Below are 19,493 nucleotides of genomic sequence, written 5' to 3'. Positions count from 1 at the left end.
CACTGAGGATTTTGGTCTTTGAGCACCAAAGCAGTGACAGTTGATCTGTACACAAATGTCCTAACAGACTAGGGCTGGCACCAGGCTGGCCGGCACCTAGCTCACTGGCCAGGTTGGCCGACTCTGTGCCAGGGCTCAAACTCCAGGTCCAGCTTGGAAATAGGAGCTCCGGTAGGTGAAACCATCTCCTCGCCACCCCTTCCCCAGCCCAGTTCTTGGAGGTGAATCAAGTGGGGAGATTTGGCAGAAGGATGGATAAAACGTTAAGAGGAAGAAACCTGGAAATTCAGGACATTCTTTTTTTTTTTCCGAGCCGTCCGAATAATCATGTGAAATGTGCATGACGGGCTTGCGAGTGAGTGAAGTGAACTTTGCTGTTGCCTTTAGTGGAGGGCTCCGTGTTTGCTTTTCTAAGAAGTTTCTGGCTGTCAGCTGTACCCTGGTGGCTTTGTGGGGAAATGGTGGTTTGCCCCAGAGTTACATGAGTGGGGTGGCTGCCCGTGTCCTGAGCGGTGGGGTCAGGAGGAGGAAGGGGGGGCGATGCACAGAACTGAGGGGCCCTCCCAGGATATTCAGAGATCCTGGCAGGATCCGCGTGGGAAAAACACCAAAAGGACTTCCCCAGGTGTCTGAGGCTGTGTGTGTTGTGCAGACCTCCGCTGGCCCCAATCCCGTTCAGCTCTGGCTGACTTTCTACCCTCAGCATCCTACCTCCTCCTCAGGATGGGAGCTGCATTGTTCCCCACCCCTCCGTGCTGGGGTCTCCTGAGTGCACAGTAACTGGGGAAGGAAGGGCCACGGGCCAAGAGGAAAGGAAGCTTCAGCCATGCTCCGTTTTCCTGGGGTGAGGGTTGGACTCAGACCCGTAGTGACTCCACTGCCGGGCTGACACCCTGCTAGTTCCCACTGTGCTGTCCCTCTTGCCCACTCATCCTCATCCTTCATCCGAGGAGCGGGTGATATCAGGAAGGGGCCGGTTTGACCCAGACTTCAGCTTGCCACCCCTCACCCGCCCCTCCCCCGGCACTTTTCCGGCCACGTGCCAGCTTCATTTTTGCACAACAAATGCAGCCACTGGTCTGCCTTATCGCCCAAGGCTCCCTCCATTCCATTAGGAACCACAGGGTAGAGCAGACCTAGTTAAGGTTTCCATGGAAACTGCTTAAATTTTGTGACTTTTGTCTCAGTGGAGCTGTGGCAGGGCCCTGTCTGTCCCTGTGGGAAGATTCCCTACCGGAGAGGTACAGGGAAAACAAACAAACAAACAAAAAAACCCTGTATGTGGATGGCCAGCACCTTCCCCGTGCTGCCAGGGACAGGCAACTGCAAACCAGCCTCGGGCTTTGGCGTGGACTTCTATTAATATTCCACAGCAGCTTCCCCTCAGCCAAATTCTGCCAGCTGGGGCCCAAGTTAAGAAGGATCAATAAGAAACCCTGCCCCGGGTGGTATTGGTCTTTCTTTTCAGAGTGTCTATATGCATAAGTGTCTTTCTCAGTCTCTCACACATTTATCTACATTGATATCTATTCATTATATTTGACAAAATATGTCATGTAGTACCGTTCGATGTATTTCGTGCAGCTATAAACACAACCAGTATATTTTAAAACAAGGCAATCTTATTAGGTGGATTATGTTCAACCGCCTGACAAAAATTAATCTCAACTCTCATCACTCAAAGATATAATAATGTTAGATTAATGATGTTGGTCCCAAACAGCTCTTATTCTGTTAACTTGAAATGTAATTTTTAAAAGTGCTTTTGGGGGCCAGAGACATAGTTCGGAGGGTAAAGTGCTTGCCTTGCATGTGAGGCTAACCGAGTTGATCCCCAGCATCCCCTATGGTCCCACCAGGAGCGATCCCTGAGTTCAGAGGCAGGAGTAAACCCTGAGAACTATCCATGTGTCTCAAAAACAAAATAAAAAAAATAAGAAATTGATTTTCTTGGGGCCAGTGCGATAAGAGGGGTTAAGACACCTGCCTTGCATGTGGCTCACCTCAGTTTGATCTCTGGTACACATATTGTACCCGAAATAGCACCAGAATCGACCTTAGCCCTGAGCAAGGAGCCAGGAATAGCCTCTGAGTACTGAAGGGTTCAACATAAACCCACTCGTACCAAAACTAGGGTGCTTTTCTTTATGAAGCACATTTTTTTCCTTTGGGAAGCACATAGGTACAGCACCACTTCACATACGTATGGGGACTGCCACCTACAACACTGCCCCCAGCCTGGTCCACTGATTCCAACACCATTGTTGTGGGGGACCCATTTATGATCCTGGTCTTTGGACTTGGGCTCTAGCCAGATCTGTGTACAGCTGGGTAAACTGAGAACGTTATTTCATCTCTGACCTTTGCTTTCCTTTGAACAAATGCCACTACACAAGATCAATCTCCAGGGTCCATCAGAGTAGCACTCTATTGTCAGGGAGGAGGGGAACTCAGGAAACCATAGGCTTGTGCTTGGGTGGACAGAAGGGCTTTCAGGAAAAGTCTACAGTCGTGGCATTGCCAGGCTCTGGAGTCAGTTATCTGGGAGAGTAGCTGCTCAATGGAAAGGAGAAAAATGGTCTTGAAGTCTCCTTGCCGGCTTCCTGTTTGCCAAAGACCAATGACTACCTGCAGGAAGTTTAAATTCAATGTATCGAAGGTGTCCTATCTGAAGAGACCTTCTAAGCCCAAGGGCAGGTATTGTTTGCAACTTAAACTAACCAGGGGCCTTTTTAGCAAATAAGTGATATCAAAATGTCATAGGATCAAGTTTACTTCTACAGCATCCTCCCTGACCACATTCCAAAGCAAAAGAACAAGTCAAAATGTGCCTTCTGATAGTTTCTTCAAACTTATAATTGAAAAGCTCTATTTTAGCCCTGACGTATTTGACTCTTTTTTTTTTTTTCTCAGAGAAGTCTAGGCCATATTAAGCCTGAGGAGTTTTCTTAAAAGATAGAATGTTTTAAAGTGATAGTTTTAAGCGATTTTCTTTTATCCTAAGTCAACTTGGTTTTATTTCTATACAAAATGACATTTTTTTATTTGACTAAGCCAAAGGACTGAAGGAATAACAACAATTAAATTATTAGGTAGAAACATACCAGCTTCATTTTAAATTCAAAGTCATAGAAAGTTCAGTTTCTTACAATTCAAATAACTACCAGTTTCTGTCAAAATTCTCTCTGGAAAATGTTTTCTGAAGAGGCTGGAAGCCTTCAAAATCCAAGTTATTCAATTTTATAGTTCCACATATTGACTTTTATATCACACCTTATATTTATGCTATTAACTATTCCCCAAATTATATAATATATGCCATTTAAATAAACAAAGTATTCAAAACAAACTTCAATGCCAACAAAACTCCGGTTTTTTCAAGTTTTTTTTTTTTTTTGAATTGGCCACACTTACTCTTTGTGGTTTTCTTTCTTTTTTTTTTGTATGTTTTAGCAGTAAGAATCAAGAGGAAATACAGTTACCATTAGCATTTCTGAAAAACATCACCACCACCATCAATAATAAAAATCTCTGCGCTTTCAGCTATGCTGAGTCTCTTGATACTTCCTTCTGGTCTATCTGAATCCCATACCCATCTTGACTGTGCTTTACTATAGAAGTATAACCCGGGATTGCATGTCAGTACAAGTACTTGATGTAGACAAAACCCTGAATATTAGTTCTGGACTTCAGTGATTATATATTAAATTGAAAAATTTCAAATTTGGATGTCATTTTGTAACCACAAAGTTTTACATACGAGGTGTCATTTACATCCAATTGTCCAATTGTTATATCTCCTATTCAAAGGAAACCTGAGGCCAGTATGTATGTGAAAGAGAGCTCAACCAGAGTTCACATATTAAAATTACTGTCAGAGTATCACTGTCATCCCGTTGCTCATTGATTTGCTGGAGTAGGCACCAGTAGTGTCGTGCGGGCGAGATACTCTCGGTAGCTTGCCAGGCTCTCTGGGAGGGGCAGAGGAATTAAACGCAGGTTGGCTGCATGCAAGGCAAATGCCCTACCCGATGCGCTATCATTCTAGCCCTTATTAAGTATCATTTCATAATTATGAATGATGTACTCAGAACATCACAATACTTAATGACTAACTTAGAACGTTGCTCTGAGGGTATAATGATAAAGTTCAGTTCTAGACACCATCCAACGTGTTTGAATGCTTTGCAACAGCACCTCAAAACTGATGCTAGCGCTACTCTATACATGCTTCACATCGTGATTTAGGGGAAAGCGGGAGTCTGCAGCAAACACAGCATGGGAGCACGGGGAGAGGAAATCTGGTCCATGCCCCTGCCACCCCCACTAGAGCTGGACATCAGGTAAAACTCTCCCATCAGCTTCATAGACAATGACAAACTTGGAAGGTTGCTGTAATACATTCTGAGATAAGGAATTATTCATTCAACACTTACGAGTGGGGCTTGCATTGGGTAAAACAAATGCACAAGGCTCCACATTGACAACTCTTAATGTGGAGACAATCACAATGCTCTGAAGTGTAGCCTTGGGGCTTTCTTGCTTGTCTCTGTGTTTTTTTTAATTCAGTACTGGTCTTTATAAGGACTTAACCTTGTTGAGGAATAAAGCACCGGGAAGGCATATCTTCTTTAACCACAACAACCCACCCTGCAAGCCAAAATACCTCTGAACAAATTGTGCTTCATGAATCCTTAGAGTACCAAATAGATTTTGGGGACTAGGGACTGAATTTCAGAAACTAGTGTTTCCATAAGCCAAAATAAGCCCAAATAAGCCTACAATAAGCTAAAAGATGTACAGCCTACCTACCAAAATCACTTCCCCAAGTGTTACCTGGATTCATAAGAAATATTAAGGGAAACCTACCTCTTTCAAACTGTAGCTTTTTATATCGTTGCATAATTTCAGCCGCCACCATGCACTCAATCTGAGGAAGAAAGCAAGCAACGCATATAAGATGCTGAGACTCACAGAACAAGACCATGAAAGAGACACCAGAACATGGCAAGATAATGATCGGGGCATGCTATCACACATACAACTCCCATTTCTCCAATTCACATGCCTCATTCTCCTGCAGGTGACCCTGCTTGGGGCAGGCGGCATCAGGGCAGCTAATTGCCGTCTCTAATCCTTCTTTGATCAAGAGCTCGACATACTGTTTCAGGCACTGAAAGAAAACAGAGAAGCATCTGTAAGTATCTTTGCTTCCTAAGGTTCAGGTACCAGTAGAGTACAAAGAAGTTATGAACCAGGCATATTGCTCCCTTAGGATTTTACATTTTCACTGCGAAACCCATGGGAAACACCAAATTAGAGGTTTAATTCACTCAACAAACATTTATGAGGTACATCTTCTATGTCAGGGTCTGTATGCTGGTTTACAATAGAAAGACTGCAGGTGAATCCCTACACACAACCTCAGAAAATACAAAAGTCAGTAGGTCTGACAGTTGATAGAGCAAGGGAAGTGTGTGTGTGTGTGTGTGTGTGTGTGTGTGTGTGTGTGTGTGTGTGTGTTGGAGACTATTTCTCAATTACATATTGATGATGTTGTACACTTGTACCAAAGGCTTCATATTTCATTGTTTTCCATTTCATGGGTTTCCAAAGAAAACATCCCATTTAATGCTCCTCGGTTCTTTCATTATAACACTTATGATAAAAACAAATCCTGGCAAACCTCAGTTATTATTACCTTATCTGCTTTCCTTAAATGTCATTTCATTTTAAAGTTACAATATCCAAAAATCTTCTAACAACATTAACTGAGGATTTACTGTACTTCTTAAAACATTCTTAAAACAAAGAATGACATTCTTATTATCAGAAGTGAAGAGTAAGTTGCCAAAAAAGAAACTTCCCTGCTTACCCAACAGCAAGAGTAAAAAAGCCATTATTCAAACTCAGCCTGCTGGACTCAAAAATGTCCCCACACTACCTAGTTCATCCATGTCTAGTAGCAGATCCTCTTTCAGTGAGGTCTCACTTATCTGGCAATTATTAACTACAACCAAATCTTTATGGGAGTACAGTTGAACATCTGCTGTGAGCCAACAATGATTAAGCAGACAGCATGGTACAAACAGCAAAATTGGTGAAGTCTGATCACTCTCATGTCACAAATACTAATCGTCTTAAATATTCCCTATTTCCCCCAAAGCATCCTAATACATACAGAAGAAAATAAATGGTAAACTCAATACCCAAAGTGGTTGAAACTTGAGAGACTTTATATAAGAACTCAGATCATAGAAAACTAGAGCACGGACAATGCAAAGCATCTCAGAAGCTTCCCCAAAGTAACTTAATCAAAACAATAAAATATTTAGGTTCTTAATGGCTACAGTAGTTTATTACTTAATACTGTTCATCAAGAAAACACCAGACACTGTGTTCCCTAAACCTTTCCTTCACCCCAAAAAATGAGTGATCCATTTCATTGTTAGAATGGATGGTTATTATAAACAAAGAACTCTAAAATGAATTCGAGCTGTACATTGCCTAGACCAAGTTTGTTACGTGAGAAGTCTCAATTTCCCAATCTGCAACTTTTAAATCTCTATTTATTTTTATTTTTTTTTTTTATTTTTTTTTTTTTTTTTTTTTTTTTTACCAAATACTTAACAGATTTATTTTTTTGCCCAGTGCAGAGATAGTTTGGGGACAATGCATAGTTTCTGTTTTTAAGACACTACAACCAACTGTTAGATTCAGCTCTGGATCATTCTAAAGGAAGAAGTGATCAGGATACAGCGCTCTAGTGCTCCGAGGCCTCGTTGCTGTTCTTTTCCACCGGAGGAGGAGGCTGGGCCTGAGGGTTCTCAGCAAGCAGCGTCTCCACCTCCACTGAGGCCTTCCGTATGCTGTCCAAGTTCAACTGTTGGTATTTTCTTTTAAAAAAGCCACACTTGAACAGGATGATTATAATCACGATCAAAAGCAGAAGGCCACCAACACTGCTACCGATGATGAGAGGCAGAGAGAAGTATACGTCATCTTTCAGGAAGTTGACAATAATCTTAGTTTTGTGGTTCTCCACATTCAGTCCCTCGTACAGAAATTTGTTGAAGGATATTTCACCAAGGACTTCAAGTTCAGTTAATTTTGCTAATATCTGTTTGGAGGGATCCAAGGTGAGCTCTGCCGCCACGGTCACGTTTTCTTTAGCCGTAGTGATGTTGCACTTCACTGAATGCCATTTCTTCACATGCTGGACGCGGTGGCTCCCGCACTCCGTCCGGACCGTTTGCTCGCACTCGGTGAGCTCCTGCAGAGAGAGTGCGTGGGAACTGGGGACGGCGCCCGAGGGGCTCTATTTATTTTTAATTTCTAATTTATTTTTGAAAATTTCCATTCTTATCTTTATTGGGGCAGAGTTACTGGAATTTCAAGCAAGAAGATGAGTCTGGGATAAGATAATAAAAAAGAGTATATGCTTAATATATCTAAATAATGATTTTATGTAAATGGGTAATTCTCACTTTTTAACAAATCAGACTGTTTCATTCATTTTTTTTTCTTTTTGGGTCACACTGGCGATGCACAGGGGTCACTCCTGGATCTGCACTCAGGAATTACCCCTGGCAGTGCTCAGGGGACCATATGAGATGCTGGGAATCAAACCCAGGTTGGCCGCGTGCAAGGCAAATGCCCTACCCACTGTGCTATCGCTCCAGCATCAGACTGTTTCATTCTTAAAAGACTCTAGAGAGCAATTTATTTAAATCATGGAAATCAAAGTTACCCTTGTAAGAACCACTTTCTCATGGCTTCTCTTCAGAATAATAAACAATGATACTCCAGAAAAATAAACAATGCTACATCTTTGATCATCCTCGGTGCAGATGTGTTGAGGTTTCTGGGTCTCAGCCTACATTCCCTTTTCCTTCTGGGTACCTGGTGACAGCTGAAGTCATGGGCTTAGATTGCCTGCAGATCATCTGTACTTTGCCAAGTCCCCATGATTACGAGGATCCCAGAGGGCCGAGTATAGTTGAGGCTAGTGGCGGGTCTTGCTTTAGAGCATAGGATAGTAGAGATTTCAAAGCAGATTCATCAGAGCCAGCCTCCAGGTTAAGGGGTGGTAGGAGAGAAGGGGGGGATATATACAGAGTCTCTCTCAGTCTGCACCTGGCTCTGGCAGCACTAAAACGCCTAGAGGAGACAGCTCTGGTTTAGTGGCAAGCTGTCCTTATGGTAGTAGTCTCTGATTATAGTCAGGAGGTACTTCTTTATGGCTGTGTGACACGAGTGGGGCAAAGGCTGAGGGGTGGGGGTGCATAAAGACTTTTGACTTTGGATTTAGGCAGATGTACAGAATCTTCTCTTCAGAAAGTGGTCTGGGACAATCACTTGATGGATTTGGGCTACAACAACCTGGAAAACAGTAGAGTGGCATTTGACCTTACTTGACTTTGTAACAGTAAAAACATATAAAAAGTACCCAGCGCATGGAACCGGAACAATAGTACAGTGGATAAGGCATTTGCCTTGCACACGGCCAATCTGAGTTCAATCCCTGGTATTCCATATGGTCCCTTGAACCCTGCCAAAAGTTATCTCTGACCAAGAAGTCCTGAGCACCACCAAGTATAACTTCCCAAAGAGCACTCAGTACTGAGCCAAAAAAGAAACAGTGGGTAAGACACTTGCCCTGAATACAACCACCCATGTTTGATCCCTCATATGGTCTCCGAGAACCAAGGAGTGATGAGTCTTGAGTGCAGAACCTGGAGTAAGTCCTGAGTATCACTGACTGTGACCACAGATGAAACAAAACAAAATGAACAAACATTCAGCACAATTCCTGGCAGAAGACAGCTGCAAAATAAAATTATTAAAGCAACAGTGGCTATCTGTTGTTTATCTTTTTAAGCAATAAATGTCTTACCATCAGAAGAGTGGGGATAAAAACCAAAACCGTTGGAGTCAGATTCTTATTTTTCTTTTTATAATTAAGTTTTTCTAAGTGGGATCTCTGGAGAACATTGGTGCCAGAATCTGATAAAATGCCAAAAACAGCAGTACAAAATGAGAGGCTGTTGATGCTCTCTAAGGAGCAAGATTCAAGTAAAGCTTGTGTGAGACAACACAGTGGAGAGCCAGCCACAACTCTCCACACTGGGGCTCAAGACCTTGCATAAAGTAATAAGGTGTGTTCTGCCACCTGGCAGCTCTACGAGAGTCAAATATGTCCATGATCCCCAAAAGGACTATTCCTGGGAGCATGAGTTTGTTTGTTATATAAAATATAGAAGAGGAAAAAAATAAATAAAATTGGTGCATGAGGATCCAAATATTTGACTATACATCTATCCAAAACCAGACCTCCAGATATAAAGTGGTTCATGACGTACAAACTGTTTCTGAATCTAATATGGAGGACCCTAAACTTATTTGGCCTAGTGTCCTCCTTTCAGAATAAAACAAAAGTAATCACTGAGCGCCACCTTGGATATTTACTGTCTTTAAGTGAGCAAACAGAAAGTGTCTCCAGTTTACACCCAAAGCTGCCAACTCCAGGACCGTTCCAGTACTAGCGAGAATGATCCACGCTACCTGGGGGCGGGGTAGCATGGTATGATATAACCTACTTTGGGAAACCCGGATCAGTTTCTAATAGACAAAACCTAACTTGGAATACACAAAAACTGAGTGAACGGAAAATACATATGTAGAGCACAAAAGTAGAGACTGATGTTTTTCCTATAGCGCTCCTGGATGTCACAGCCCTCCTGTAATCACATGACTTCCCTGTGCTGGGCACTGTGTTCATCACTTTACTTATGTTGGTTACTAATTTGGACAAGTCTTGGAAGCTGTTATTACTCTTATTCTATAGCCGAGAAAACAAAGGTTTGGTGAAATTACCAGTGGGCTCAAAGTTACACTCTCTGAGAAGACAACTATGACCCCAATCCATGTGGGTGAGACTCTGAGAGATGCGCTTCTTAAAATAAGGGCTACAGCAAGTGGTTCTCAGGAGGCCTGGGGCCGTGGGGCAGTCAGGTTCCTAATCATATTAGCTTGGGTCCTGAGAGCTGCCTTTGAAGCATTCAGTCCTCTGGTTCTCTGGGGCCACTAGGGTTCCACCTAGTACTGCTTGGAGACCAATGTGGTGCCTGAATTTGGAGGCCTACTATACCCACTCTTGGCCGAGCCTGACAAGCTCTCCATGGTGTATTCAATATGCCAAATACAGTAACCATGATGGGTCTCATTCCCCTGACCCTGAAAGAACCTCCAATGTGGCACTGCTAGGAAGAACAAGTGAAGAGAGACTACTAAAATCTAAGAGCTAGAATGAATGGAGATGTTACTGGCGCCCGCTCGAGCAAATAGCTGATCAATGGGGATGACAGTGATATAGTGATACAGTGATACTATTTATTACCCACTGGAGCAAGGAAATTCATTTCAATGAGCCTCCATTCTCTTGTGGTGAGAAACAACCTTGGGAGACAAGAATATAATCTCTCTACAGCTCTGATTCCCTAGATACAACGAGATGCGGGCCGTGGGTCTCCTGACCACGTGCAATTTCATGGAAAAATACACCTAGGATATGAAAAGCCTTGAGTTTGATCAAGGCTTTCCACATGCGAAGCATGTGCTCTACCATTTGAGTTATCTCCCCAGCTCTAATGTTCTTTTGTTACTGTTGGACGATTCCTCCTCAATTAAGATCTCTTTTGTAAGTGATTATTTATTAAGTATTTTCTATTTCCTCATTTTTCCCCCTCAGACAAAGAATTCTGAGTGCTTTAAAAATCTGCGCCAACAGAGAGTACGGCTTTTCATATTCTTGAGCCTTAAATGCAAACACAGTGCAAGACACCGGGCTTCTCATAGCAGCAGTGGAAGGAGGATGCAGGTTCAGATAACCGGTGAGGACACACTCTGCTCCAGCTTGTGAAGGAGAGGGGTGGGAATCAGCAAGCACTACTGCAGCGGTCCTACGAGGCTGGGATCAGGAAGACTTTCCAGAGATGAAGAGCTCGCCAGAGAGACAAAGACATTCCAGGAAAAAGGAGCATAGCCTCTATAATGAGAAGGAGGAGGGAGGAGGAGTGGCAGGAACCACAGAATGTTCCAGGCATTTTCATTTTCCATTTTGTATTCCAACTCTTTGAAACCCTGGTCCATGAGGAGTCAGAGGAGGAGACAGCGGCACTGATTTGCTAATCTACCTCCCTGGTGTCAGAAGTTTCCTGCCAAGGAGAAGTCAGCCACAGAGACAAATCTCCCTTGCCCAAAATGACAAGCCTGTATTTTGTCAATTTCCCACTTGCAACTTGGCTAGTCTAGTCGGTTGGCTACTGATGATAGCAGTAGAAAAACTGCAGGAAAATGTGATCAAGGGTTCCTGAAGTGCTTATACTTAGCAGAGAACTCCTATTTGCAAATATTATGTGTAGATGGGGCCATATAACGACCTTAAAACCTCAGGAAAGTGTTCAACTAACAAAAACCTGAAATCACAGACCTGAATTTGGACCCCTACTTTACCCATGGGGCAGGAAATTCATTTCAGTGAGCCTCCATTCTCTCACAGTGGGAATAACAACCATGGAAGACAAGAATATGATCTCTCCTTAGCTCCAGTACCCCAGATACAGCAAGAAGCAGGACATGGGTCCCCTGACCATCTGTATTTTCATGGAAAATCTATTGCCGTCAATAATCAATGATATGTTTTTCTTTCCTATGTATTACAACGCCAGAGTCATTTAAAGAAAAACTATCATTATTTATCTCCTTAGTCCCCGTGCCTGAGTATTGATAAGTATCTGGCAGTTGATCAACGGAGAGATGACCAGAATATACACATTCCATCAGATGCGTGGCTAAGAACAGACATTCCTGAGATCTAAGAGAGACGCCAGAGGTCCTAGAGATACCCTACTACACTGCACTACTGCAAAGTTGCTGAGCTGATGCAACCTATATCCCAGCCTGCAGCTATATCTCCATCAAGTATCTCTGATTCAACATCTGGTCACTCCCTGGGTGTCCTGCACGCGTGGTCAGGCACCCAGGACAACACAAAACAAGTGGAGAAACACTATTTTGCCAACTGGGTCATGGCCACAGTGATGTGCCATGATATGATGATGAATGAACCCAGGGATTTGGGTGCAGGAGTGAGACTGAGAGATGATGTGAAAACCAAAAGATAACATGTTCCTGCTCTGCTGAACTTGGGACACTCACTGGGGCTCAGCCGTTGTCTTCTATTATCTCTCTCCAGCCCACCAGAGGAAGAACTGAGAGTTGACTTTGCTTTTATGTTTTTTCCTCTTTCACCAAGACTCAACAGCATCCCATTCCTTTTTCTGATGGAATGAGGAGACTGTTGGCTAGCTAAAAGAAGGGAAGGATTCTGGAGAGAATGTGACAGTCCCTCCTCTTTGGGAGAGTCTCTGCTCGCCCTCACATCTCACAACAAACCGGAAGAGCAATATCTCTGGATCACAGGTTCTACCTTCAGACAGGAAAACACAAGGTCACAAAGGAGCAAAGATGATTATTTCACCAAATCAAACCTCCGTCACAAAGACCCTCCCAGTGATCTATGGGGGAAAATGCTGATGTAGTAATGGTCTTAACTTCCCTCACCTCAAAAACCTAAGGGTCCATGGAATTAATAGACTTAATAAATCTTTATTTACTCTATTCCAGAAGGAGAAATTGAAAGTGAAAGGCTTGGGCGATAAGAAAGTCCATGATGTTGAAACGGTGAAACTGCTAGAAGATCATAAAAATAGCACCTAAAGATAAACCTTCAGCAGAGGTGAGGTAGGCATGTGTCAGCATGTGTCAGCATGCGATTATACAGGCCTGTGTATGAACTGTGGAAAGGGTGTGTGTGGGTGGGGGAGTGCATGAGAGTGTGACAGTGGGGGTGTGCCACAAGGCCTTCAGGACAGCCCTTCAGCCAGTAGGTCCCTTCCCAGGATGGCCCATCCCAGCAGTCAGCTTTTTCCTGATCAAACTTTACTGGAGACTGAAGAATTTCCAGGAGGAACAGCGCATCCCTCTATGGCTCAAGCCACTTACTGACCCATTTATAGATGAGCTGTGGGGTTCTCTTTTGGGGGTGCTGTTGGGACTGTAGCCGACCTGGATGGTGGCTGTGTAGACAGACTGGAGAGAGGCAGTACCAGCACAAAAATAGCTGCCAACTGTTCCCTCAGAGCATCATCCAGTTACATGTGAGGCCAGAGGGGAAGGTGGTGGCAGCAGAAGCTCAACATGCTAAAGTTTCTTGAGCCTCTTGTCCTCATGACAGACACTATCACCATATAGTGGGACATTCTGTGGTGCAGGGACAGGGTGCCGTTATAATGTGGTTTACCCTATGCTGTAGGATTAAGAAGCCTCCGTTCTTGTGAGTTGCCCTTAAGAGCCAATTACTCTCTGAGTTTGCAGCATTTTTTCACATCATGGACTTGGACAATAAATAGAAGGTATTATGAGTTATCTCCTCCCCACAATGTATGATGAAATCCTATCCCCCGCTCCCTCTAAACCACAGAATGTGACCTTATTTAGAAACAGATGTGATGAGTTAAGAGGAGGGCAGACCCAAGTAGGGCAGGCCCTGTCACAATATGACAATGTCCCTGCATGAGGAGAGGCAGAGATACACTGGGAAAGCACGCGCCAATGGAGCCAGAGATGCTGACACACCACAGTGCTGCCTTGGTGACCAGGAGACACCAAGAATCGAAAGTAACCAGAGGTAGCTAGGAAGAGACCAGGAAGGATGCTTGCTTGAAGGTGTTTTGAGGGAGCTCAGAGTGTTGCCAACAACTGGATTTCCTACTTCTATTTCTATTAAGTGATAGAAAAAAATGTTTCTTGTTGTAAGCCCCAGGGTTTTGTTATTTTGTTACAGCAGCCTGAGGAAATAAATGGACCAGGCTCTCATGAATTTGTCAGTGGGTAGGCACCCAGTGATATCCAGCAGTTCCCCCTGGTTCTGTACTTAGGACTCACTCCTGGCCGTGCTCAGGGGATCATATGAGATGCCTGGGCTTGAATCTGGGTCCGTCGTGTGCAAGGCAAATGCCTTACCTGTCCTATCTCTCCAGTTGTGGACTTCACAAACTGCATCACATCCACAGGCTCAGAGCAAAGTTCTGTGTTCATGGCCATCCCAAGGACTCTGATCATTTACGCAAATGGTTTCAGTGAATCTGAGAATCTATGTTCTATTGCTGAATGTGGAGATTGCCAGAGATAAACTTGAAATCAGGTGAGCAAAGCTGAATTTTACCAGTTTAAGGGCATCACTTGGGAAAATACCTTTCACTAAAGAAAAGATGCTGTTGAAATGTCAACACTTAAAAACATTTGTAAACTGATGTGCATACAATCCTGTCAGTATTTTAGGTGTATTTTTGGGGGTGGGTGGGAGAGGGCATGAGCCACTCCTGGCAGTGCTCTGAGATTCAGAAACTGAAGGATCCCCTTTCTTTCCCGGACGAGGTAATAAGAGGACACAGGAGGTTCAATGACTTGTCCAAGACTCTTCACTAGTGAAGAACTGAGTGCAATGAAAAATTTGACCGCTAACTTTTCCTTTTGTAAAAGTTACTGCTTACAAAATGCAAGAGCCAGACTTAACTTTTGAGGCCAAGATGTCCACTTCAAAGCAGGCCAATCTGAATAAACACACCACCAGCCAGGGGACCAGATACAAACCAGCTCCCCCTTCCATGGAGGTGCCATTTTTTCATGGGTCATATTTGATTTAGATAACTCACCAGCTGGGATAACTTAAACTTCTTCCCTTTTCTTCCTTCTTATCTCTCTTCCAAGCTTTAAATTCTCTTATGATTTAAATTCACTAATAATAAGCTTAGAAGCTTCTAGGAAAATAGAGTTCAGCCCTAGACTCTTCCTGGCTCAAATTTTCTTCTCTCTCTCTCTCTCTCTCTCTCTCTCTCTCTCTCTCTCTGTGTCTCTCTCTCACTTTCACTCTCTCTCTCTCTCTCACACACACACACGCACACGTGCACACACACACACACACACACACACACACACACACACACACACATGCTTTCTCTATCCCTTCATTCCACGACTTCACTGGAGCCCAGATATGCTGTGTAGGTCTTATAAACACCTAATTTTTTTAGTTTCCTATTTTTCTACTGAAAGGAATCTGTTATACCCCAAGAATCCATCCCATGGCAATCACTGTATCACTGCATCACTGTCATCCCATTGCTCATCGATTTGCTCAAGCGGGCACCAGTAATGTCTCCATTGTGAGACTTGTTGTTACTGTTTTTGGCATATTGAATATGCCACGGGTAGCTTGCCAAGGAAAATGTCTATGGGGAAGTCACTGGAGCCCAAGAATTTCTAGCCTATTTGTAGGTCTTAATCTCTATAAAGTACACGGTCACCTTGAGAAGAGCCAAGATTATCTAAGGCCCAAAGTGTAAGCGTGGCTATTAACACAAATAATGCCAGGCAGAAAATTCGGTCCCACTAGAAAAGTTGGTTCTCTGATTCCCTTTCTGTTATGCCCTGACCTAGGAAGGAAGTGATAGGAGGTGTGGTCTGTGTGGTCAGTTCATGGGAGCAAAGATGCCACTGTCTTCTATATACCATCATGCAAGTACCACTCCACATCCATAACAGTGCACTGCCACTCACATAAAGAGAAACTGGAAGCCTCAACAAAATCCTCTCACTGGTCCCATCACACAATACCTTCTTTGGCTATTCCTCTATATTAGCCCACACTTCCTGCTTCCTCTGAAACCTGCTTTGAGTCACCCTCCTGAATCTGACCATATAGTATCGAATATTCTTTCCCCATGCTGTCATGTGCTTTGATAGATACTGAATGTTCAGCTAATCCCATCCCAGATGACAATTAGACTTTGCTCTCCTCCTGATAGTGGAGTCTGGGAGTTCAGGGACTATCATCTTTAATCTCTGCTAAATGTCCAGGTCACTTGGCACCAGGCAGGCATTTAATAAGGATTGGAAATGGAAGTGAATAAGTACCCACAATGCACTGTTTACAAAATGCAAAGATGATAGTGATGAGAAGACATGCTATGTTCAGCTTCAGTGCAGGCTGAGAAAAACATAATTATAACAAGTAGTTGGAAGTGTGGGGTCTTAGGAGAATTTCACAGCACTTTTCGCAGCTACGGCAATGGGTTGGAAGATTAAGAAATGGCGTTTGCCTTACTTATTACTAGGTATGCTTCAGCTTCGTGGTTTATATATATTTACTCATTCAATTTGTTCAGGAGGTTGAACAATCTGTAAACATAAGAACATCAAGACTTGGAGAACAAAAAATGTAGGCCAAAATTGTAAAGTCTGTGTTCAACCACAAAATCCAATTAAACCAAGGTCCCACTTCTTTTAGAAACACCTACGGGTCTTTTTTTTTCTTTTTAATTGCTGCTACCCCTACACATTTTGTGAGAAAAGTTATTGTGAGAAAATGTTCACTAAAATTTCTCTTTTTAAATAAGAATATCCCAAGTTTATTTATCAAAGCAATACTCTTGGTTCTTACTAGTGAAATTCCCAGTCATCACAAATAACTAATATTGGGAACGCTATTCTTGTTGCTCCAGGCAAAAATGTGTATGTGTGCACTTGTGTGCATTTTATTCAGCTTACATCATCTTCTCATGGTTAAAGCAAAATCATTTCCATGGTTTCATTTTCTTTTGTAAGACTTGTTGTTATTTTCTTTATGGGCAAGTAGAAAGTCAGCCTTCTCCAATCACTGGGTACCTATTATCTTAAAGTGGGAACAACACCTCAACTGTTCCAGTCTCATGTCACCCAAACAATAGAATATGACTACCCTCTCCAATGCTGGTAGCTGTAGGACTAGACATAACTTCATTAGTAAAAGTGCAGAAGCCTTGGAAGGATATCGAGACACCATTTCTTTCTTCGCTCTTTGTTTCCTTCCTGTGTTTCTTCCCTAAGAAAAGCAAAGCCACTACTCCTTTGCCCCACAGGCTCAGGTTTCTCCCCAGCATCTGCTTAGGTTGGGCACTTGAGGCACTTGAGGTAGATGCTAAAGAGTAGCCAGAGGACCACATGGTCACAGGTTTAGTGTCCCAACCACAACCCCACCTCACAATCTGTCAACATAAAGTTGTTTCCTTGACTCCACACTTCAATAAGCCATAAAGTATAACTCTCATCAACATTTCATTTCACATTTTCTTTTCTTGATGCCCAGAGCATCACTCCTGACTCTGTGCTCAGGGTTCAGTCCTGGCAGGGCTCAAGTGACCATGTAGGGTGCTAGGGATCAAACCTGGGTCAGCCACGTGTAATCAAATACCTTACCCACTGTACTATCTCTCTGGCACAAAAGATTGATTTTTAACAAATGGTTGTTTTTTTAAAAAGTACACTGACCCCAAGATTTCTTTGTCATTCAAGCACTCTCTCTCTGAGAAAATAGTGATCTTTTCTTCCCATAGTCACAGATAGACTTAAAATAAGTGTTTAATTTGAATTGGAGCTGCTAGTTGCTATTAAAAAAAACTAAAATGATCTAGAAATAGAAAACTAAAACAGTAACAACAAAAATGAAAGAGTGGATAAGAATGCAAGGGTGAATGATCTACTTTAATGGAAAGCAAATAATCCATGACCTCAGAGGCCATACCCTCTGAAGACACACAGATGACCAGGAAACACAGCCACGGGGCCCAAAGACACAACCTGGACAAAGAAAAAAGAAGAATCTACCCAATTGGCAGACTGTGGAAAACTTTCTCACAGGCAAGAGGAAGGCAATCTTCACAAAGCTAATTATTTTAATCCACCCTGATGGGCTCAACTAGTCTACCGCATCCTCTCAAAATGAAAGTGAGCCCAATTCATTGTGTCAACTGGATGGAAATCAGTCTCTTCATCTCTCCCTCCCATTCTCTGCCAACTCAGAAAAATGTCAAAAGTGATTTCCTGTCCTCTGGATTGAAGTCACTTTCCTGCAGCATTAATGAGGCACATTTCTTTTCTGTCAAATAGAGCTCTAAGACAGACTCACTGAGGTTCAATCTGGTGAGCCTTTATTGATTACCTATTATGAGGTCTGCAAGAAACCAGACATTTGGAGAGAGAATTTTGTTCCTCTGAATGCCAGAGTTTGGCATAAACAGAAGTTAGAAGAAGCATATCTAAGTATTAGAGCTCCCTTTCCTTATCTATTAAATGGGAAATATGGGTTGTGTCAGCAGCCCAAGATCATAAGACACGAATAAAATGAGATCTTTAAGATATAGGCAAGAATGAAGAACATGACCAGTGTAAAATAGCAGAGAAAAGTTAACCACAGACAGGAAAATAGACATTTTAAGTACACTGGCAGGCGTTCACACAGTCCATTTATAATATAGCTGAACTCAGAAGAAACTGGTGTTTTTCCCCCTGGACTTTATTTTTTTCATTTCTTTAATGGGAAAAAGTCAAATTAAATGACCACTTTTGAATTTTAAAGTCTACACCCTTATTTTCCTTTTCTGATGAGAAAAGGTGTAGATATGACTTAGGTTTAAAGATTATGCAAGACTCTTCCATCATTAAGAACCGATCACCTGACCTCATACTCTGTATAATACTGAACACTTATTAAGATCGTTCACATGTACTATCAAGATACATACATTCCAGTTCAGCATTGAACCAGAGAAGGGTTCATATGGTGGAATATTCTGGATATACATACTCACTAGTTTAGCACTGTTAATACTTCAATCAGGTATGTGTTCAATGAAGTTTTAAAATGAGGTGTGCTAAAACTTTTTCTTTTCAGAAAGTAGACTACGTGCCATCAGAGGATTTCTTAGTTGTGTTCCTTGCTTCTAAACTGGTGCTAAACTGATTGCTTTTGAAACACAGAACAAAAAAAGTGATGAAAATCTGCACTGTGAGGAGTCTGCCTGACATACAAGAGAATTTCTCAGATAAACACATAGAATCCTCAGAAAGAGACCCCTTCACTCGAAAAAAGTGATCAAAAGTGTGTATGGTTTCCCTAAAACCAAAAGCATACGGTTCATCCTGAAATTCTCTGAAACAGAGGTTTCCTCCTGAAAGACCCACCAGAGTACAGAAGATGCACTGGCACTGGGCAATGGTGGTCATCTGCTCCACAGGGTACTCCCCCAGGCAGAGCTTGCAGGACACCAGTGGGTCGAGGGCCAGGTCCCAGGTGGGCCGGTAGCGCGCTGTGGTCATGGCAGAACAGTCTGCAAAGAGAGAAGCAAAAGTGTTCAGATTAGTTGTGGTCCACACCAGAATCAGCAGAACTTCTTTCTCTTGGCTGCAACAGGGTTCCTGGGAAATGGTGATAGACGGAGGTCTGCTTTCAGAGCATTTACTTGGGACCTCTGAGAAGCTTTGGCCAGGAGTTCCTGACTTGAGTCTGGGGATTAAACTCTTCCCTTGGAGGATAACACCCAAGTCTACCTTCA

General features: G+C 42.9%; 1 protein-coding gene across 1 annotated transcript in view; it reads right to left on the bottom strand.

The window, feature by feature from the left end:
• RNF144A (ring finger protein 144A) overlaps positions 1-19,493 on the bottom strand; it is a 140,762-nt gene that overhangs the window by 27,629 nt on the left and 93,640 nt on the right. Inside the window, exons 3-5 of the mRNA XM_055120859.1 lie at positions 19,123-19,268; positions 5,069-5,173; positions 4,870-4,930 (exon numbers count right to left, since the gene is read on the bottom strand). Of these exons, the coding sequence (XP_054976834.1) occupies positions 4,870-4,930; positions 5,069-5,173; positions 19,123-19,257 (301 nt within the window). The 5' untranslated portion in view covers positions 19,258-19,268. The remainder of the gene's footprint in view (positions 1-4,869; positions 4,931-5,068; positions 5,174-19,122; positions 19,269-19,493) is intronic.

Source organism: Sorex araneus, chromosome X (assembly GCF_027595985.1).
Source record: "Sorex araneus isolate mSorAra2 chromosome X, mSorAra2.pri, whole genome shotgun sequence".
NCBI lineage: Eukaryota > Metazoa > Chordata > Mammalia > Eulipotyphla > Soricidae > Sorex > Sorex araneus.
Note: the sequence above shows the minus strand (reverse complement) of the source record. Positions and strands in the feature narration are given on the sequence as shown.